Source organism: Arachis hypogaea, chromosome 5, assembly GCF_003086295.3.
Source record: "Arachis hypogaea cultivar Tifrunner chromosome 5, arahy.Tifrunner.gnm2.J5K5, whole genome shotgun sequence".
Taxonomy (NCBI): domain Eukaryota; kingdom Viridiplantae; phylum Streptophyta; class Magnoliopsida; order Fabales; family Fabaceae; genus Arachis; species Arachis hypogaea.
In genome coordinates, this window is record NC_092040.1 from 2,473,717 (window position 1) to 2,496,120 (window position 22,404).

A 22,404-nucleotide genomic window follows, 5' to 3' on the forward strand; every position below is an offset into this window, starting at 1 on the left:
TTAGAAGCAAAGTTAAAACACAGGGTGTTAACAGCTAGGAAAGCTGCGTGATGGTAATGGAGGGGTAAATGATTGGTATTGCCATCAGAAGATAAGAGGGGGGAGGGGGTGTTACTTAATTGATCCCACACTCGAGGAAAATTTAGGTTCCAAGATAGCAATTTTTGTTGCATTTGAACAAACATGACATCGCATACATTAGGCCATCTGGGATACACTATTCCCAGTCCTTCCTTTATTCCTTACTTCCATTCCCAATTTCACGCTAAAGTTCCAAACATATATACGTACAGTTAAGTGGAAGGCACCTTTTGATTTAGCTGCAATGTTTTATATGCAAGTTATTAGCACTGTTCTGCTGCTCTTAACACGCGGATACCTTGTGCAGTGAGCAGTTTAGAAATAATCATGGGATTCTCACGACCTCGTACTGATGGGAAATTCTGAGAGGGGATTGATTTGAAACGGGCCGGCTCTCAGACCATAGCTCCAGGTTGACCGTGCCGCAATCCCAATGAACCAGACACTTGAAAACCTCAGTTACGTTAAATCGATTGACCAGCGCCAATCCAAGACATTTATCAATGAGCCTCCACTCACCTGAGATAAAAAAAGTTCATCATCTATCTTGTTAATATTGGCAGTAATGAATAATGCAAAGGATAAGATAAAATGACCATTACCATTTGGAAGAAGGTCTCCTTCAAAAGATTGCTCTCCACTTTCGGGAAACACTTCATGCGTTGATCCATCAATTGAGGTAAAAGAAATAAAAGATTCTGATGGGTGCAAAAGATCAAATGTTGGGTGAACCCTTAAGCAGACCAACCTGCAGAAAGTAAAATGGACCATAGCAGAAATCAATAATCTGAACAAATTCAAACATTTTCAATTGAGCAAATAAAAGAACACAAGGATACTGCAGTCACAGAGGGTAAAACTCAAAAATTGTTAACCTAGCTAAATACAGTTTCTCATCAACGCTAGCTAATATTAGTGTTTTCTTTTTTCGGATGATTAATCTATAAATAGCTGAGTAAAATATTCTGTAAAATCTGATTCTGAAGTACTGAAAATGTTGAGTAAAACTACACACCAGTCCTTGAAAAATTCAATTTGTAACCCACACAATGCTATTAAATGTTACAATACAAAAAAAAAATAAAACCTTGAGAATCCTCCAGAACCAGCTCCAACACTGCGGGATAATATGCTTGATTCTACTTGAAACATGCTAACAGCATTCTTTGGAAAATAGATCTGCCGCTGAAGAACCAATCCTCCACCAATATCACCCTCTAATACCATAGATTCTCCTTCCCCTGCAAGCTCAAGTTCTCGACTGCAAGAAAGAAAACAAATGTATGTTGAACACCAAAGTTAAGAGGGTGTGGGCGGACCAGCACGGACAAAAATATGCACACAAAGAATGGGTTAAAGGGGAATTTGGTGGCTCTCAGAAAAAACAAGTGCAAGAAAAACTAACTCAATGATAGAGTATTCCTCCGAACATCCAGCAGATCGATACTCTGTACCACTATACTCCTCGTATCCACTGGTTTCTAACCTGCTATGCAGCCATTGTGTTCCTGAAGGCAGATAATTTATCATGAACAATACAACATTTGTTCCATCCATGCAACATAAAGTAATATGATCTCCTTTATAACTATATGGATCTAATGAGAAACACAAAGAACCAACAGGTCGTATGGAAAATAAAAGGAGTTCTATTTCCAGATTAATTTACTGATTAAATAAATTGCTAATGGACAATCAATTTTACCTGAAGGAATGTGCACCATGGAAATGATTCTGCCGCCAATCCAGGGAACAATTTTAAGAACCCACTCACCATTTTTCAGTTCAATGGGAGTTCTTGAAAGCTCTGTCCCCTTGGGTCCAGAAAGCTCCTCTGCATCAGGAATCTGAATTGCCCCTTCTGCATAGCATTCATGAGAAATTAGCACACCATGATACAGAGTATGCATTATTAGTGCATGCATCTCATACACAACTGAGAAGAAAATGCAATGTCAATTGCCAAATACTTCTCTCCCTGCTTACCCTCCACTTTGCTCATGGGGAAAGGAAGAGTGAAAAGCATGCAAAACTTTCAATTCTCAAAAAAGGAAGGAAATGAAAAACCCATATACATGTGAGGAAGACGTGAAACTACTGAGTAATAGCACGGTGCTAAATATTCATGAATATCAAAACCTAAGAATATCTTCAACAGAGGTCATATAATATTATATTTTTCAAAAGCAGACTTGTTGGCAGAAGATAAATAAAGCTATAGCATTGGCAGAGAAGGATGCTAAAGAAGATGAGAATTTAAGAAAATATGAGCATATATACTCTATAAGGAAATATTCATAAACCCACAAAGTAAAGATCTGAGCAAGTACCTACCTAATCGTTCCTTGTATTCCTTCTCACTTGTAGATACTAACTTCGATACCTCCTCTTCAGAAGGCAGAATAACTTGCAGAACTTCTCCATCCATGCCCCAGGTATCAAGCTGTATACAAAACCTAACTTATCAATATGAATCTCAAGTGGAAAGGATAATGTAATGAATAACTTCTAAGCACAACACTTGATTACTTCTTTCTATATAAGTTTCATGTTCCTCATAAATTCCTTTTTTGAAGAAACACATACCATTGCACCCCCACCTAGCAATACTTGAACATGAAGGCGGCGTTTGGGTCTTCCCCATGATCCTTCAGATTTTTGTACTCTCACAGTAACAACCGATGACTGAAGTTCAGCCACATATTGTGTTAATAAATAATTGCCTTTGGTGAATTCATATCCATCACCATCATCCTCAAATAGAACACCTTCAGCTTTCCCTGTAAATGAATATATCTTATTCATACGTTATCTAAAAGTACATTCATCTGAAAAGCAAATATATTGTAATTACAAGCATTCTTAGGGAAAACAGAATGCAGGGACTTACCTTGTTCATCTAAGGCCACAAGAAGCATCAAGTCATCTGATGGACGAGCTTCTCCAACATGTTGCAGAGGGAGACCCACAGGAATAATTGATCCACCTTTTAAATATAAAGCTGGCAAATCCTGTCATGCCCCAAACAGCACAAAAAATAAGTAAAGATTTTGAAGACAGAATAAAAAATAGAAAGAAAAGTAGAAATGACATGCAAAAAGTAGCAGAAGAAAGCATGGATACCGGATGTGCATCACCAAAGTCAAAACTCAACCAAATACCCTTAGGCAAAGTATACTCCAGCTTATCCAACCCCTGATTGCGTAAGGTGCTGATCAGATACAAAGAACACGTCAAATTACTGCAAATTGTACAGCATTGGGTAAAACTTTCTATCAACAACTATAAGCTTCGCCACATTTTGTGCTAGCATGAATAATAAAAATAATAATAATAACAACAACAACAACAATAACAACAATAATAATAATAATAAATCCTGCAAAGGCATCTCTCAATAATCTAACAGTGGCAGCTAGATTGACTACTTTAAGTAAGGGGAAGAACCTTGCATATACTAAAACTGGTCCAAGCAAAAATGAGTTTTCAAGTTTCCTCAGACTAGGATCTTTTGGATCTGCAAGAAGCGAGAATATAAATCCATCATGTGTTAACCAAACAAAAGACACTAAATTTATTCTTCAGAACACGGAATCACCGGCAAAGAAAGTAGGTGTTGTTACTGGAGTGCCCCTTGTATGAGCAAAATAAAAAAGTGTGTAGATAAGTGGGATAAGGCGGTAGCGCCTCTTCAATGCCAATCGACAAACTTCTTCGCACTAATAATTAAAGCTGAAGTCAGTGATGCACAGTTTTGAGCATAGAAGTAAATTTCAATCACAGAAAAACATCACAGCAAACAACGGGGAAAATGAAATATAAGGAGTAAGGACTGTAGCTGCACATCTTCCCATTCATTATAGAATCTTATCTTCAGCCTCCAGCTGGGCAGCTGGCAGTGAGATTCCTTTAAAAAAGCTTTAAATGAATTTTCTAATCAATAAAACATCAGTTGCTCAAAATCTAGTTTTAAGGTGCTAGCAAAATATTAATAACAAACCAACACGCAAATTTGAAATCATGGTTTAACAGGATGTGGATACTGATACATCGGCAACAATCACATGCTTAGTAAGTAGTTGGGCGTAAAAAAGAATAATATATGATAAAACCAGTATTTTCTTTTTAGGTACCCTGAATAATATAAATGAACATAAGTACATAAACAGTTATCATTTTTCACAGAAGTTCAAAAGATTTCAGGGAAAACAAGAGCAATTTTTAAAGTTAGCACTGAATAAGTTCAAAACGTGTTGTGCAACACCAAAACTTAAAGCATGAAATGAAGTACATGTGAGAATATATTTATTTATTTCAATTAACTCATTTTAAAGTTGATGTCAAGCAAAGACAAAGAACTAGATAATGTCCAGTACATTACCAGTTGGAAACCATAACAAAGAAAAGAATTTTATATAGGCAACTGCGAACCAACCTCTTCCCCAAAAGACCAGGGTTCATGGTCTTTTGTGCCTTCTTCAGAATGAAATGAAGTACATGTGAGAATATATTTATTTATTTCAATTAACTCATTTTAAAGTTGATGTCAAGCAAAGACAAAGAACTAGATAATGTCCAGTACATTACCAGTTGGAAACCATAACAAAGAAAAGAATTTTATATAGGCAACTGCGAACCAACCTCTTCCCCAAAAGACCAGGGTTCATGGTCTTTTGTGCCTTCTTCAGAATGACCTCTGCAGAAGGGAAACAAGGAACCTACACCCATCCACCTTCCAAAAAGCCTAGGTGTTGCATTTCCAGCAAATCCCCCAAGATCAGGACCAGAAAATGGCTGACCACTGAGTCCCTGAACACAACAAATGCAAAAAATGAAGGGATGCAGAAAACTTACTGGATGCCAATATTTATGTTAGAAATACATAAATATCCTTCTGATTTTATCTTTCTTCCAGCACTGAACATAGTATTTTTTCAATACAACACCACTCACAAAGCACTGAACATAGTATGAAAATGTGTAAAATATAAAAAGCTATAAGGAGGGAGCTACGAGGACTTAAAATATTCTTCACAACAATTTGCAGGACAAAGTGGTACCAAGATGATATCAAATGCAAATGTTGCTCAAGAAGCATTGGTTTGATTCATACCAACTGAAGTACCATAGAGATACTCATATGAAAATGCTCCCAGGTTGAAAGGTTATCTCCAGTCCATGTTGCGGCATACCTTTGGCTACCAACGAATCCAGCTCTGGTGAGAACAAATGGTCGTTTGTTTTCGTTTGCCAGTTTCATACCTTCGTACGTTGATCTTGCCATTAGCAGACCATAAACCTACAGCGAACAGTCATAAGAATAACTAGTGGTTCAAGGTAGACAATATTACCTTGCAAAACCATTGACATACTCAACAAAGACAAACTTCACAAAATAAATTCAGAGTCAAGCTGCAGGACTGTATCTTACTATTATATAACTGAATCACATCCTACTTGCATGTATCGCCCACAAGTTTATTATTTAAAAAGACATGTTACTCCAAAACTATGATAAAGGTTAAAGAATACTACATTATGATAAAAAGAATGATTCTGATGACCGCCAAGTTCACTGTCTCCCCTATGAACATTGTTCTCAGGCATTGTTTTTGTTACAACCTGGAAAAGCATAATAAATGTAAATTCAAATGTCAAGACCACAAATACCAAAATTTGGACAGAACCTTGTTTATAATTTATTGAAAACATATTAACAATATTAAAAGTACCTTAAAAACAGCAGGTTCATTCATATCATTCCATATGCCATCAACACCATTGGAAACGAAATCTTTAACTAGATTAGCCCACCATGAACGAACTTTTGACTGTGTATAGTCAGGGAAGACACAAGGCCCAGGCCACACCTCCCCTAAGGAAAAAATAGATGAGCACAATGCATCACTAGGAGGAAAGAAGAATGTATAAAGTGAAAAAAGCATAGTGAAAATAATAGTTACCAACAAAAGGTGTTCCATCTGCCTTTTGGACCCAAACATCACTTTTACAACCACTATCATATACAAAATAACCTTCTTCCTGTTTAATGCCAGGATCAAGCATCCAAATAGCTTTAAAACCATTATAATGGAGGCCTTCTGCTAAAGACTTGGGATCACGAAAACGCTCCTGAAGGATATCAGAAAACTTATTTTCCAAATAAAAAATACTGCTAAACACATATTCAATATGGTCAAACCCAAAAATTAGTGTGCAATGGGAACTTAATCTTGGACAATACATCCCCCCATGTGTGTGAGCCACGGCATGCATGTACTGATTGCAGCATCAATCCATATATTAGTTACTGCTATTTATCTAAGGAGAATAACATGCCTTGTCAAAGGTGAAACAACGAAAACCATCCATGTAATCGATATCCATCCATATCACATCACAAGGTATAGACTTTTTCCGGAATGTTCTTGCTACCTGCAATTTTCAATAGCTAACCAGTCAAGGAAATATGATACATGCCTTTCAAAATCTAACAACTAAACATATCGCTAGCTACCCACAACTCCAAAAGTACACAAAACTTCAATACTGTTTGCTATGCACAATACATAAATACGCATCAAATCTTGAAAGTTTTTAAAAGAAGTTAATGAAACATAACAGAAGTTAAAGAAAGTTTTACAAAATTAAAAGTAAAAGTTATCCATTTTTCAGTTTAATTTTATCAAAAGCCATTGAAGGTGCATTTGTTTTAGTTTTCTTCTTAAGATACTCATCTCTGCTTCTCCTGAATAGCCTAAAGTAGATCCCATATATTTCTTGTAATCTTTTGAGTAGAAGTTGAGATGAGTTGTTCTATGAAGTGGTGATTTTTTTTTTCAAACGTAATAAATTCACTTTTATCCAAATATAATAAAAAAGCAGAAACAGGCGAACCTCCAGAAGTAGAGTAAATGAATGCAATCAGTCCCTAGAGTCATTACTATTTAGAAAGACAAGATAAGAGCAGTGCAGTACCTCCAGAACCCTCTGGTCAGACATGTAGCTCCAACGGCACTGTTGATAGCCTAATGACCATTTGGGGGGCATAAACACGGTCCCTATAAATAAATTGATGACAATGGAACATAATATCAATCACATTCTAATATATGAATGCTGAATAGAACTTTAACATTCTAATATCAATCACATTCTAATATATCAATCCTATACATAAATTTAAAGTTAAGCAGTTATAACAGAGAACTTAAAAGTACATTTATCAACTCGTTTTGTGCTTCCAGGATTTGAATAACAGAGAAATTAATATTACCAATAATATCCTCATATTTAGGCATGGATTTGAGAAACTCCTAGTTTGATAAAAACACACTTTGCATTTTCATGTTCGCTTATTAACATAACTTGCATATAATTCATGCTTTCACATGGTGCATAAGTTTTTATACTGATTCCATGAGCTATGAAAGAATTCATTTTCCCCTAAAACTGCATTAAACCTTCTTATGTTAAGTCCCTCAAGAAAGATGAAGCACAATGGTTAGAACTAGAGCAATAATATTTATAGCTGGTTTTTTATTAAAGAAAATTACCTATGGCTTTTGATAGAGATATCAAAACAGCTGTGGGTGAAGCAAAAGGCCCAAATGTAATGACAGGATATGAGGATGGAGCAACAAACTGTATTGTTGATTCTTTTCTCAGATCAATCTGCTTATGAACAGAACAAATGACCATCGATCATATCAATATAACATCGGAAATGTCTCTTAAAGGTTAACCTACATAAATGACATAAATCCAAAGGTTACAGCACCTCACAACGCTTTGTAGTATCAGCAAGAATTCCTAATGCCTCCCCATTTGGAAGAATAGCTAACACCCATGGATGTGATTGGTACAAGGACATAGTTTCAGGACCATAACCATATGCATCTGTGTTCCACGTGAAAACCTACAAGTGCAATATAACTCATTGTTACAATGATACCAAAGAGGACCCTTTTAAACTTGACTATTCCATCCAATTGACTCACTCTTTTCCCTGTCCTTTCAAGCTGCCCACTAGCTTCTCCAGTTCCGTAGAGAGAAGTACCTGTAGGGAACTGTTCAGAAACAAATTCAATCAATTTCTGAAGAGCAGACAAATGATATAATAAGCAAAACAGGGTACGTTTCGTTGAGCTAAAACTGGGTCAAATTTTTACACATCAAACTCATCATGAAAATTTTCATCCAGGTTTTACCCCCCAGATCAAACATACCCTAAAATGTGAAAAATACACCTGAAAAAGTAATCAGATGGCTGAGATAACATCCAAAAGCTCTAACTTGTAAACTAATAAAGCAACGAACCTCAAGTTTGACAACCTGCTGCTCCAGCAGGCACTCAAAAGTAGGGGTATATACAGGAACCTTGTCACTAGTTATAGGTGTGTCTCGATCTCTGCTATTCACAAAAGAAATGCTGGGAAATGCTGCATCTCTATCATTTACAGAACAGTCAAATCGGAAGACTCCATCTCCCAAAATAGGCTTGTAAATCATTTTCCCTGAGCTGACACCAGTGCCATCACTAGTGACTGTCTTTCCTTCATAATTAGCCATTTTAGCTAAAAACTTCTCACAAAATCTCCTTTTTCTTCTGCATTCCAAAAACAATATTGTCAAACCTTATATAACTGTTTAATGCAGTAATCATAATAATGAAGGAAATAGCATGATCATCTATCAAATCATGTAAGATGTAACACTGATGAATAAACTACTCAAAATTCCACGACCTAAGAACTCTAATTGACGATTAAACATGCAAGAACTAAAAATGCGGTATTAAATTCAGTTAAATTAGCATAAATTCCTGGAACCATGCACTTTTCACTGCACAGCGTGGATTTTTTTGACGAATGATGAAGAATTATAAAAGGGAAATCAGAAGTAACCTGAGAGTGATGAGTGATTGTGAAGATGGAAACGGTCGCGTATTGGTGTTCCGAAGAAGGAGAAGATGGTGGTTAAGTGTTGACGCGAACTTCGATGGAATCGCAGGGACGGTTGTGCTCCAACTGCAACAGTAACTGCTGCAACCGAAACTGAACACTTCCATGATCGATGCTTTTTGCTTTCTATTTATATTTACATTTTAATTTTTTTATTAATAGATTGTTATTAGTATTACTATTTTCGTCGACTTATTATTGGTGTGTTTTGCTGTTGTCCAATTTGTTGTTGCCGTCATGCTCCCACTTTCAAGATATAATGATTTTGAGTAAAGTAAATACTATATTCAAAGAATTTAAATTAAATAAGATATTGTCACAAAAAAAAATAAGATATTTAGTTCTCAGTAAATTTTTATTTGGGACACATATAAGTTTTTTTTATATACAAATCTATAAAAATTAGGCCTAACCCACTAAAAATAACCCACAATTTTTAGAGAGCATATGTTTCTTCAACTTTGAATAATCCTAAATAAGAAAGATTTTTTTTAATATTTGTATTCCATATTCTTTCTCTTTATTTTTTTTGGTATTTTTCTTCTTTTTTTTTCGCATTCTTTTTTCTTCTTTTCTGCGTATTTCATCATCGTGATTTTTTTTATTGTTGTTATTATTGCCATATTTTTTTTCTTTTTTTATTGATTTTGTAACATTATGTTCTTTGTTTAATTTTTTCTCCCAAAATGAATTATAAGAAAACAAAGTAAGAAGATGAGAAAGAAGACGCAGTAGAAGATGAGGAAGAGGAAAAGAAAGAATTTTGAATTATGCAGAACTCAGAATAAAAATACATCCAAAATTCTTAAAATACACCCAAATATTTTCGTATTACACCCAAATTTGCTGCAAATACAGAAAAAATATTTTCTCTAATACTGCATTTTTTTCTTCTTCTTTTAGTTAAATGAATATAAGTTCATAATTTTCCAAATAATTTTGCAGCATTATGTGTTTCTTCTTTTTTTAGTTTTTATTCTTGTTAAGAAATAAAATAAGAAGAAATTTGAGAAGATAAAACAAAAATGAAAAGATGAATAAGAAAAAGAAGAAGAAAAAGATGGTGATGATGATAGAAAAAAAGAAGCAAGATGAGGAGGAGGAAGAGGAAGAGTTTTAAATTATACATAACTTATCAGAATAAAAGTATACCAAAAATTCTTAAAATGCACTAAAAATATCTTCGTGTTACATCTAAATATCCTCGTGTTACACCCAAATTTGCTGCAAATATAGAAAAATATTTCCACTAATATTGCATTTTTTTTCTTATTTCTTTTTTTTAGTTGAATGAATGTAAGTTCCTCTTCTTCCAAGTAGTTTTGCAACATGATGTGTTTTTTCTTCTTCTTTATTTGATTTTTTTGTTTTTATTCTTGATAAAAAAGTAAAACAAGAAGAAACTTGAGAAGGTAAAACAAAAAAGAAAAGATGGATAAGAAAAAAAGACGGTGATGATGATGAAAAAAAAAGAAGCAATGAAAAATGAGGAGGAAGAAGAGAAAGAGTTTTGAATTATGCAAAACTTAGCAGAATAAAAATACATCCAAAATTCTTAAAATACATCCAAATATTTTCGTGTTACACTCATATTTACTGTAACTACAGAAAAATATTTCCTTTAATATTATATTTTTTTCTTCTGAATTAAACTACACATCAGGCACTTAATTAAATTTAAAACAATAATCAATTTCGTTCTGATTTAATTGATAATTTAGATCTGAATTATTTATTATCTTCAACAACGATACTAATTTTTGAGTTATGGTGTAAACAACTAACAACTCATTTTTGATAAATAACTTCAATGGCAAGCATTATCGGCAACCATATCATATAATTAATTAAAAAATAATTGAAACTTTTAATCACTTCCTTAATTTCTAGAAAGGAAATTGAAATCTTTATTTTTTTATATTTTCAAAAAATAGTATATATCTTTAAACTTGTACTTATTTAAATATTAAAAAACTAATTAAGAAAATAAATTAACATTACTTTAATTAATTATCCCATATACTAATTAATTAATTTATCTTTATAAAAAATAATTAATTCATTTATCTTGCCATTAATCACCATGTCGCTTTAGAGGCCCTTCCTGCGTTTCATTCAGGTCTGAGGAGTGAGTTCCCAAACATGGAAGATGAACAAACCAATGAGATTCTCCAAGAGCTCCTCAAAGTCGAGGTCGACATTCAAGATGTTCAAGGTTTATTTTTTTAACTCCCTTTCGTTTGCCGCCAAATGTTAATACCTCGAGCTTTTTCAATTTTCAATTTTTATTTATTTGTTGGTGGGTTTTGCAGAGCAAATTAGAGTGTTAGTTGAGAGGCAAGAGAAGTTGTACGAGAAAAAATCCGAGCTCAGTGCTATTCTGGAAGCGTGCAGAGAATCTGGGAATGAGGTTAATAATGGGGCTTCCATTTCTGTGGAGAATTGGTCTGGGGAATTTCAATGGGACTCTCAAGCTGATGATCTCAGGTTGAACATTTTTGGCATTTCCTCTTACCGTGCAAACCAAAGAGAGGTAACATGAATAAATTTTTTTTTTTTAATTTTATATTTTTCATTGAAAACAATAGGAAAATTAGAATGTTACACTCTTACACTGCAGCAGCACCTGTTCAGTGTTTTGTTCTGAACTGAAAATTGTGTTGATGTTGATTGTTGTCATTGTATTATTGTGGGGTCTAATGTAGAACACTTCATGAGTTCATGTTAAGAGTATGAATACAACAACAAAGCCTTAGGTGGGGTCGGCCTAATGTATCGAACGACGGCATTGTGCGCTATCATGCATATGTTTACAGTGAGACTGCTTATATATAGATCTCGTGTGTGGTCTTCTAATTGTTGTGTTCCTGGAAGTTACTAAATTCTTCCCGCTGGTTGGTAGAGCTCTGCCTACCTGGTTGACATGTATGATGTCATAGACATAATGGTTAGTTTCTTAGTGTTTAACCATTATATAAGTACTTTGATTAATGATACATTTTTGTTCTTAGTTAATATTTGCTTTAAAAATTTGGGATGTGTTTGCTGTAATGAACACATAAAAAATGTGTAGTTTGAACTTTGAAGGCTGTACTTTTAGTATCTTTCTTCCCCCTCTATTGAAGAAATATGACTTTTGTGTATATGATTTTAATAACAAGTTGTCTCATTGATGACAGATAATTAATGCCATTATGAGTGGAAGGGATGTCTTGGTCATTATGGCTGCAGGTGGTGGCAAGAGTCTTTGCTATCAGCTTCCAGCTGTTCTTCGTGACGGGATTGCTCTTGTTGTCAGTCCCTTGCTTTCCTTAATCCAAGATCAGGTGCATTTAGTTATGTTAAAAATCCAGCTCAAAATGTCAATCCAATAGCTTTTCCACGAGTTTCACATGTTTCCTCTTTTTCTCCATTTTTGTTTTTCCCTTTAATGGGTTGGACATATTCCTTAGGTAATGGGTTTGACTGCCTTGGGCATTCCGGCACATATGTTGACTTCGACAACAAGTAAGGAAGATGAGAAATTCATATACAAAGCATTGGAGAAGGGTGAGGGGGAACTCAAAATATTGTATGTCACTCCTGAAAAGATATCAAAAAGCAAGAGATTCATGTCAAAGCTTGAAAAGTGCCATCATGCTGGTCGTCTCTCTCTAATTTCAATTGATGTGAGTTCATAATAAAATACCATATCAATTGGTATTGCTTTGTGTTTGGTAATATCATTGTTAACAATTTTCCTACCAAGGTCTGAGTTTTCAATAACAATGTTATGATAGGTGACTGACAGATTATTTCTCGTTTATTCTGTTTGCAGGAGGCACATTGCTGTAGTCAGTGGGGCCATGACTTTCGACCTGACTACAAAAACCTTGGTATTCTCAAGACTCAATTCCCTAATGTTCCTATGGTTGCTTTGACTGTAAGTCTTTATTATCAAACTTAAGCTAATTATTATAAATAAATGATCGCATTTTATGTTTGTTTGTCATTTTGAATTTTGATTTATATTTTGACATTTATTATCCAGGCAACTGCTACTCAAAGGGTCCAAAATGATCTGATGGATATGTTGCATATTCCAAGATGTGTCAAATTTGTCAGCACAGTGAATAGGCCAAACTTATTTTATATGGTATGATAATATATCTTCCTGTTTTAACAGACTTTCACATTTTCTACATAGACCACCCAAAAGATCAAAGAAGTTATATTTTTCATTTGGCTTCAATAACAACTCAACAGGAAGGTCTGTGATCAAACAGTTTCATAATTCACACTGCAGGTGAAGGAAAAATCATCTGTTGGAAAGGTGGTTATTGATGAAATTGCTGAGTTCATTAAAGAATCTTATCCAAATAATGAATCAGGAATTGTATATTGCTTCTCTAGGAAGGAATGTGAACAGGTACCTCTGATTTGGCTTTCTTCTCCTAACATTTAGGCACACATATTTTGAATGTCAAATTTTGCCCTCTAGGAAGCATAATGCGCTCATTTCAAGAGTTACTACTGAAATAGAAAAACTTTGCCCCAAGACCTGATGAGCTAATTGAATTCTGATATAGTGTTTGCTTTATTTTCTAATGAGTAATGCTATATTATACTGAAAATCTTCCTACACATTCTCCTAAAGGCTAAATGGATCAAACGTAGACACTTCAAGTTTCTTTAAATCTTAAAAAGCAATCAATTATTCCTTAATTTAGTACTGAAGAGGGTGTTTAGGAAGATTTGTGTTTTCTCTTTGTTAATATGTATATACTTCAGATCCTATGTTATATGCTATTTGTGAGGTAGAGTAGAATAGTAGATACTTATCCCTTTCGTTGGCAAGATAATTTTAGGTTGCAAAGGAGTTACGGGAGAGAGGAATTAAAGCCAATTTCTATCATGCAGATATGGATGTAAATGCTCGAGAAAAAGTACATATGTGGTAAAGTTTATCAGAATTTCGTCACTGTTACATGTTAATGGTTTTGAACAGGAATCAAATAAGTTGTCTTAGTAAAGTTGCACTTGTTGCATCCATTTCCCAGATATAGTTGTCTATTTGTCATTGTAAACTCTTTCTTACAACTGAGCTGATTAGGATGTCTATGTTTAATTGTACAGGTGGAGCAGTAACAAGCTGCAGGTCATAGTTGGTACAGTATGTATCATTTCTTCTGTCATAGTGACCAATAGATTTGTCATTTCTGGGTTCTAGTCTATTACAGCCCCTGTTATATGTTGTCTTATTTTTTATTTTCAATTTTCATTACAGGTAGCATTTGGTATGGGAATCAACAAACCAGATGGTTAGTATTGCAAAGCTCTCGTAAAGCTCCTCAAGAATATCTTTTCTATAATAGATGTATGCACAATTTTTGTTTTTCAAGGTAAATATGGATAAATTAAACCCCTTTTCAACGAAAGAAAAAAGAAGTGCTGATTCACATGGACATCTTACTTTTGTTACTGAGATATTGTTTAGCAATCATTTTTTAATGTTCAAATATTGGTGTGATAACTTGTAATTACTACTTTTAAATGCATGCCCTTCTTGATGCTTACATAATCGGAGAACTGGAGATTCTGCTGCTTCTTTTGTTGGATATAGAAATCTGCTTATTAATCCTTTTACAAGTTAGAAGTCCTTGATGGACATATATATCGTATTTGCTTTGCATTCATTGAGGTCGAGAATATTTCATGCTAGATATTTTCATATAGTCAGGTTTGTCATCCATCACAGCTTGAGTAAATCAATGGAAACTTACTATCAGGTTTTTCTCTGATCCTGCTACCATTTTTTCCATTACATATCCTTTTATGCTATCTGTTAATGGTCATTGGTCAATCATCCTAGCAGCTTAAGTTGTTGGGGGAAAGGCCTATGAATGCCTTTCCTGTTGCAGCTTCCTAGTTAAAATTTTCTTGGGATTGAAATGCGGGCATAGGCCATGCTTACTATACTTATCCTGTAAATCAATTTAGTGAAGAAAAAATTGGAGTGTCAAAGATTGACAATTTGGTCTATTGTCAAAAGAGACTTCCATTGTTAAGAAAGTTAGACCAAAAACTTAAGCTGTCAAGTGGACGAGGCTTAGCACTGTTTTTTACATAAAATAAATACATTCTTTTTCAACAGGAAAGTGGTCGAGCTGGACGAGATGGACTTCCTTCTGAATGTCTACTATACTTTAGACCTGCTGATGTTCCACGACAGGTAAACATTTTCTATTGATTTAGACTAAAATGCATTCATATTTCATTACATTTCATTTCATTGAGATCAATCATATTTTCCAGTGGAATTTGATGCCTACTTTTGGTGCCAACCTCCCATTAAAAAGTGTAATGAGATTTTTTTTTAAAAAAAAACTTATCTAGGAATATGCTAAAGTTGAATTTAATCTCTTTTTACATGCATGCCTTTATAAATATGCTTGTGCATATCTACTTTTGGGCATCGATATCAGATTGCTGGACTATATGATTGATTATCACAGAAATTTCCTGACAGAGTTCAATGGTCTTCTACGAAAATTCAGGATTGCAGAACTTGTATGACATTGTACGATATTGTCAGGTACGAATACTCATTCATTTGTTCAGATTTTCATAGATTTCAAAGTTCAAAATGCCTGTTTCTTTCTTTCTTCTCTCTCCTGTTTTGGTTGGCCTATCTGTAACAATGTGAATATACCATCCTTCCTTCTCATATATGCTACTGGAACTAATAGAATGTCCAATCCTTTAAACTGAACCTACTCTGGTCTGAGACTGACTACAAATCAATTAAGGTCTCTTCTTTTTCTTGGTCATTTGCTACAAATTTATATAATCAGCTAGAATGGTGATGATGCCGACTAGTAAATTTTGTTTGCCTTACAATAAAATGTTTCGAAAGCTTACCAAAAAAAAAAAAGAAACATGTTTCAACCGTTGTAATTATTTCTTCTTTGTAAGCTTTTTATAAGCATAAGTCCATTCTGCATACTCTGGAACTTGAGCATCTTACCTTTTTTTTTAAACAAATTCATTGAATTATTTATACATTATAATTTTCGTTCTCTCCAACCAGTCCAAACGACAATGCCGACGAGCTGCCTTTTTCCGGCATTTTGCTGAGCCTCTGCAAGAGTGCAATGGTACTTTTTGAAGTCAACATCTACTCTTTTCATTTTCCCTCAATTATTTCAGGATGGTGTGGTGTTACACAATCAAGTGATATTGATATACTCTTGATGTTCTTACAGGGATGTGTGACAACTGTGCATTCTCAAGTGAGGTGAAGGAAGTGGATGTCTCGCGTATGTTGTTTTGTCATTTTGTCTTCTCATTTCCCCAATATAATATTTGTTATAGTAATTGATTCTCCGTTTTCTTTATTTTACTCTGATCTCTAAATTTGTTTTCTCTTTTATTCCTCCATTTAGTTAACAAAAGGACTTTACATGGGATGCTTTTCAGGACACGCAAAACTGATGGTTTCATTGTTGCAAGATATGCAAGCAAATGATCAGAGGACAACAATGTTGCAATTAGTTGAAAAAATGAAAGTGAAGCAAAAGGAACTAGGTTAGTTTTGTCCTCGCTTATATATTATTTGTTGATTTGTTCTTCCAACCACACCTTTTCCTTCACGTTTGTTCCTGCCATTGAATATGGTTGAACAAAACTTTGGAGGTGTAACCCGAGACTCCAATATAACCCCACCCCCCTTTCTTTATTTTTTCACAATTTAAACCTTTTCTTTCCTGCCAGTCTTAATCAAAGAAAATTTCAATATTCATCTGCGAATTTTGATCTGAATACTGAAGTAGATTTATCTCAAATATCATGGGATAAAATATTTCTGCAATGAATTGTCCAGGTTCGGATTTGAAAAAAGAGGAAATTGAGCAGCTCATCTTACATCTATTGCTGGAGCATGTTTTGGTAATACACATTGATGCCTTAATACTGAAGTTTGAAATATTTCTTGCTCTCATCGTTGTTATAAGTATTACTTTTCATACTTTTGCATGAGCTATACTTTAGTTTAATTGAACAACTCTACTCAGGCTTGGTTCAACTCTACTCTGGCAAGAATTTCACTCCATTGGTCATCTTAGCTCAAACTAAGATCAGTTAAAGTATAAATCTTAAAGAGACAAGCATGCTAACTCTAGTAAATATTGTCAAAGAATAATCTTAAATTTAGAATTGCACTATCTGTTAATCAAAGATTCTTAAGCTTTCAGCAGACTAGTTACTGTAAAAATGTATATTATCAATCTTTAGTGGCTCAGTGGATCATTTAAAGCTAATATTTTGCTCGTGTAGAAAGAAGAATTTCAGCATACAGCTTATGCAACAAATGCTTACATTGCTTTAGGACCACTAACCAAGCCAATATTGCAAGGTATGCACGCAGTTTTCTTATTAAAGATGCTAAAAAATGTGACGCACAAATTGTCGATTATCAAGTAGTTATACTTTTTTCGCTATTACCCGATTTTTTATTTAAGGTTATACTTGTATTCTTCTGTTCCACTTAAACTGCTAACTGTCCAGAATGTTCTCGACTCTGACCTGGCTGCATTGTTTTACACGCAGGGAAGAAGGCTGTGAAGCTTGAGATTTATAGTGAGCAAAGAACTAAGGCTGCTGTAAGATCAGCGAAACGCAGCCTTGGGTCCTCTGGTTTGGAGCTAAAGCTTGATGAGTTGAGAAAAGAATTGTCTTCTGTTCATGGAGGAATATTACCACACTCTATCTTGTCCACCCAACAAATCAGCTTATTAAGTTCTCAAAAACCAAAGTCACTAGAACAGGCAAGTTTCACAGTTTCTATATATAATGTAACTTAGATTTGTGCTGTTGCATTTTGTATTTTTTTGTTTTTCGGTTTTTGCAAAAGAAATAGTGAAAGCAGGAAATATTATTTAATCGTTCACTTTTCTTCACAAAATTCTAAAAATATAAAACACTGAAACCGAAATTAGAAAATGAAAACAGAAACTAAACAAACCCTAAATGTTTTATGTATAATCTAGACTTATATATTTCATCTTGTCTATGCAGTTGGAGAAGGTAATTGGAAAATTGAAGACAGAAAAGTATGGTAGTAGAATTCTTGAGCAGATTGAAAAATATTCTGATTTCAAGCCAGATGATCAGCAAGAAAGTGGTGCTAGTGCTGCTAAGAGATCAAGGACCAAGAAGAACCTTGTTCTTATTGAGAGTAGTGAAGATGAAGCATGAGAAAAGATGGTAGAGTCAATGCAATTTTTTTCCTCCAATTATATAGTGCTGTTTTATTTGAAAAAAAAAATGAAGCATATCCTTGTTAAATAGAGCTTGTGGATCATCAAAAGATGAAAAGGACTTGGGAAAAAAAATTCACAGGTTGGTTTTTCTGATCTACAAATTTAGTTGATAAATTTGATGGGATTATGAGTGTGTAACTCAAACCAAATCCGGGTTGTTGTTAATTACTAATTTAGTGCTTTCTAGAAGTAAGGACTAAGGAAGATTTAATTTTCATTGTATCAAAAGATGTACAAGTTTTGGGTTATCTAATTATTTGTGGTCAAATAAATATAGTATTTGACTTTTTTTTTTCTTTTTTTTTAATCGAAAGAGAGCTTAGCGTCTAAGGATGTCAATAGGGTGGGGTCGGGCGGGGCGGGGGCGGGGGATGTCTCCCTGCTCCCCGTCTCCGCCCCCAGAATTAATCCCCGATTCCCGCCTTCCCCGCGTTCCCCGCGGGGCCCCATTCCCTATCTCTCTATGTTTAACATTCATATGGAAATTATAATAAAAAATATAAAAAAACCAAAAAACAAATTACAAAATATTATTACAAACAAACATATCTTATTCAAAATTATAAGTCCAGAAATATAACATAACAAATAATAATCCATAAAATAAAATCTTGAACAATAGGGTAAGAGTTTTCCAATGAGTGAAATTACTAAAAAAACTCCTATATTAAAAATAAAGTAAGAATTATTAAGTAAGTTCAAGAATTTGAGAAATTATCGGGTCTTCACCATTGGGGCCTCATTCGGGGCGGTCCCCGCGAAAATTCTCGCCTCCTGAGAATTTGACATCCCTATTAGCGTCCAAGACTGTAAAACAGACTTATTATTTCTCATTAAAATAAAATATTCTTAATAAAATATAATTAAAAAGATAACTTAATATAGTATATTAAAAATTTATGTAATTATTTTGTCTTATACCAGAAAGTAAATACATAAAAAAATAATTATACTTTTTATTTTTTAACAATATCTTGTTATGTACAATGGTGTTTTTTCTTCACGACGATAATTGTAAATCTATATAAAAAAACTTATATATTTGTCATATTTAAATAGTTGACTATTTTAATTTTAATAAAAAGTATTTCTATAAATATATTTAAATATAAACTTTTTTTACTTTTATTTCTGTTTCCGAAAAAAAATTTGCTCTCTCAACTACATAAACAGAATGAGTCCAGTATACTTTAATTTCACCCAGAAAAAAAAATTAGTTTAAAAAAAATAATTAACTAATATTAATTCAAATATAAAACAAAAATAAAAAAAGCAACCTTATTATCTAACATTTCTCATTAACTATATATCGGATTTTGAGGAAAGTAAACTGCATCCATTTATGTCATACTTCATTTTCAAAGAAAGTTTGTAATATTTCCCCTAAAATGTGGAATCTGTGTGATGTTTTAGATAAGGAAAGAAGATACGAATAAATAAGATGAATATTATTTTCTAAAGGTAGACAAAGGGAATAACAGCTTTCAAAAATTAATCAAATCTATTGTGGATAAGAATGGTGCAGAAAGACAAATATATTTTCTCTACCATGTTTTCAAAGGTTCTTTTTAATTGTTACACGAATTTAAAATGGTCTCTAAACAGTATTTATATTGTTTCTACTTTATTTCAAATGTAGGTGTTGGAACTTTTTTTTGGATCTTAGTATGTGCATATATACCATCATTATTAGGTAGCGTTTGTTTTGAGTTATTGAACAGAAGTTTGAGACTCAATATTATATTTATTGACTTAGAGACTGATATTAAAATTTTTGTCTTTATCTTTAAAATTTTAGTATTTCAGTATTTTCAAAAAGTAAAAAACACAGGAGATTAAAATTTTTATAGACACAGACTAAAATTTTAATAATATTTTATATCTAAAATACTCTCATTTCAATTAATTAATTTCAATTTTATCTTTTGTGCAAATTAAATTAGAGCTTTATTTTTATTTCAATTTTTACCTTTTATTTTATACTAAATAAAATATTAAAATTTATTTTAATTTCTATTTTTTAATCTTTATCTCTTAGTCTTTTAATTTTTATCTTTTCACCAAACACTATCTTAAGGACAAAAAAAAAGCAATGGCATTATAAAATTCATAAGAAATACTACATATGATATGATATAATTTATTAATAATACATTAGTTAATAATAAATTTTTAAATAAAGTTTAAATTTATGATAAATTAGTCTTAGTCTTACGGTGCCAAGAAATATGCAAGAAACTAAAAAAAAACAGTAAATAATAAAGCAAATAATATCATATCAATAATAATGGTAGTCACCAAAAAAAAATATCAATAATAATGGACACCAAAATTTCTAATATCAAAAAACTTAGTCACCTTTTCCATACTTATAGGATCTGCTACGCCTGGTTGGACTTGGCCCACCTATGCCAAATGAATGTATATCCACCGAATTCATAATTATCTTTTCTTTTTTTTTTTTCGGTGTAATTTTTTAGTATTATCTTCTAGCAGTTTAGTTAAACATCCCTGTCGTCAGAAACTCAGAATATGTAAGCTTTCTTTAAAATTGTACTTTTTCTTTTCTTTGATTTTGCATTGAGTGCTTGGTATATTTATAAAATGCCCTATCCCCAAATATATTCTCTTAAATATTTCATATAAATGCTTAGAAAAAAATATATAGAATTGCATGTTAATCTTTTATTCTATATGTTTCGATTACCACTGCTAAAACTTATTTAATTTGTTTATTCCAATAAATTGTATAAAAGGTGTTAATACCCTGGCCCAATAATAAAGGCCCAGGTCCAAAAGAAAGGCTTAGTCCAGAGGATTGAGCCTTACTACGCACCGACCTGTTGTCAAGAAGTCGGTGTTGACTACGATTCGTCTTAAAGAAGTCGGGCACGAGATTAGCTGGCAGATAAACACTCATTCAAATGAGTAACCGCCCCTAAAATCTCTCCAACCGCTTCATCAAGCCATATCTTAACCTCCCTAAGATAATGGGACGGTTAACACCCTAAAGATATGGCACTACTCCAACGGTGGTTATTGGCTCACCACTATAAATACACTGACACTCCTCGGGTATCTCTAAGCCCAATACTCTCTAGACCTGCTAACACCCTTGCTAACTTAGGCATCGGAGTGTCTTTGCAGGTACCACCCCCCATTCACTCACGTACACAAGTCGGAAGGAGGCTCCTGCGAGCGAACCTACTCGAAAGCCACCCTCTGCAGACAATTGGGCCAACCAACGCCATCCATTCTATTAATCTCCGGTTACCCACCGTAACATTGGCGCCGTTGCCGGGGACCCGAGAGATCATCCATCGATGGCGGACAGATCCCACGAAGAAGGCCATGTGGAGACAGATTCTGAACAAGAGAATCTGGACACAGGCAATAACGACGTGGATTTCACCCTCCACCCGGAAATCGATAACCAACACAGGGAAGGCACCTCCGGAGTAAAAAACCCAAAGGTAAACTCCTCAGAAGGGCGCGAGTCAGAAAAAGAAGGACCACCCCATGTAACCGAACTCATGGGACTAGTCCACAGCCGCTTGGAGCAGTTAGAGCAGGAGCGAGAGCGGCAAAAGGAAACTGAAAAGAGCCTAAAAGAGGAGATGGAACGACGAAAAGAGTTAGAAAGAAAACTCTTAAAGTTGGAATCCTCCCTCAAAAGCCGCAACTCCCGTGACGAACAAGAAGAGCCACCGTTAGGTGGAGAGGATCCCTTTAGCGAGGACATAATGAGGGCTAAAGTTTCGAGGAACTTCAAAAGCCCTGATATGGACCTCTACGACAGAACCATGGATCCAAAGCACCACCTGAGCAACTTCAAAAGTCGGATGTACCTAGTTGATGCTTCCGACGCTACGCGATGCAAAGCCTTCCCGACCACTCTATCGAAAGCAGCGATGAAGTGGTTCGATAGCCTCCCCCCGAGGTCGGTTACTAGCTTTGAAGACCTCTCAAGGAAGTTTTTGATGAGGTTCTCAATCCAAAAAGACAAAGTGAAACATGCACCGAGCCTTCTGGGAATAAAACAGGAGGTCGGAGAATCTTTA

General features: G+C 34.1%; 2 protein-coding genes across 3 annotated transcripts; one reads left to right on the top strand and one right to left on the bottom strand.

Moving 5' to 3' along the window:
- Positions 1-141: 141 nt before the first annotated feature.
- LOC112800150 (uncharacterized) lies at positions 142-9,320 on the bottom strand. 2 transcript variants are annotated; one of them, XM_025842259.3, is made up of 23 exons: positions 8,988-9,320; positions 8,401-8,689; positions 8,082-8,150; positions 7,862-7,999; positions 7,638-7,755; positions 7,060-7,142; positions 6,421-6,516; positions 6,045-6,213; positions 5,814-5,956; positions 5,617-5,703; positions 5,195-5,380; positions 4,723-4,890; positions 3,680-3,800; positions 3,529-3,598; positions 3,205-3,292; positions 2,972-3,092; positions 2,668-2,861; positions 2,416-2,524; positions 1,787-1,942; positions 1,487-1,589; positions 1,169-1,342; positions 684-829; positions 142-600 (listed from the first exon to the last, which is right to left on the bottom strand). In XM_025842259.3, exons 1-23 carry the CDS (start codon positions 9,149-9,151, stop codon positions 407-409), a joined length of 3,186 nt encoding a protein of 1,061 aa, XP_025698044.1. In that variant the 5' UTR covers positions 9,152-9,320; the 3' UTR covers positions 142-406. The 2 variants fall into 2 exon arrangements, with proteins under 2 accessions (XP_025698044.1, XP_025698043.1); XM_025842258.3 differs by having other exon boundaries at positions 3,205-3,322; positions 8,988-9,270.
- Positions 9,321-11,120: 1,800 nt separating this feature from the next.
- LOC112800153 (ATP-dependent DNA helicase Q-like 2) lies at positions 11,121-18,615 on the top strand. Its single transcript, XM_025842261.3, has 20 exons — positions 11,121-11,259; positions 11,357-11,577; positions 12,224-12,370; positions 12,497-12,712; positions 12,862-12,966; positions 13,075-13,179; positions 13,330-13,452; positions 13,892-13,980; positions 14,160-14,196; positions 14,311-14,344; positions 14,760-14,812; positions 15,178-15,255; positions 15,553-15,618; positions 16,114-16,180; positions 16,289-16,342; positions 16,503-16,610; positions 16,906-16,970; positions 17,358-17,436; positions 17,631-17,848; positions 18,099-18,615. The coding sequence occupies exons 1-20, from the start codon at positions 11,187-11,189 to the stop codon at positions 18,276-18,278; spliced, it is 2,118 nt and encodes a 705-aa protein (XP_025698046.1). The 5' UTR covers positions 11,121-11,186; the 3' UTR covers positions 18,279-18,615.
- Positions 18,616-22,404: the final 3,789 nt, after the last annotated feature.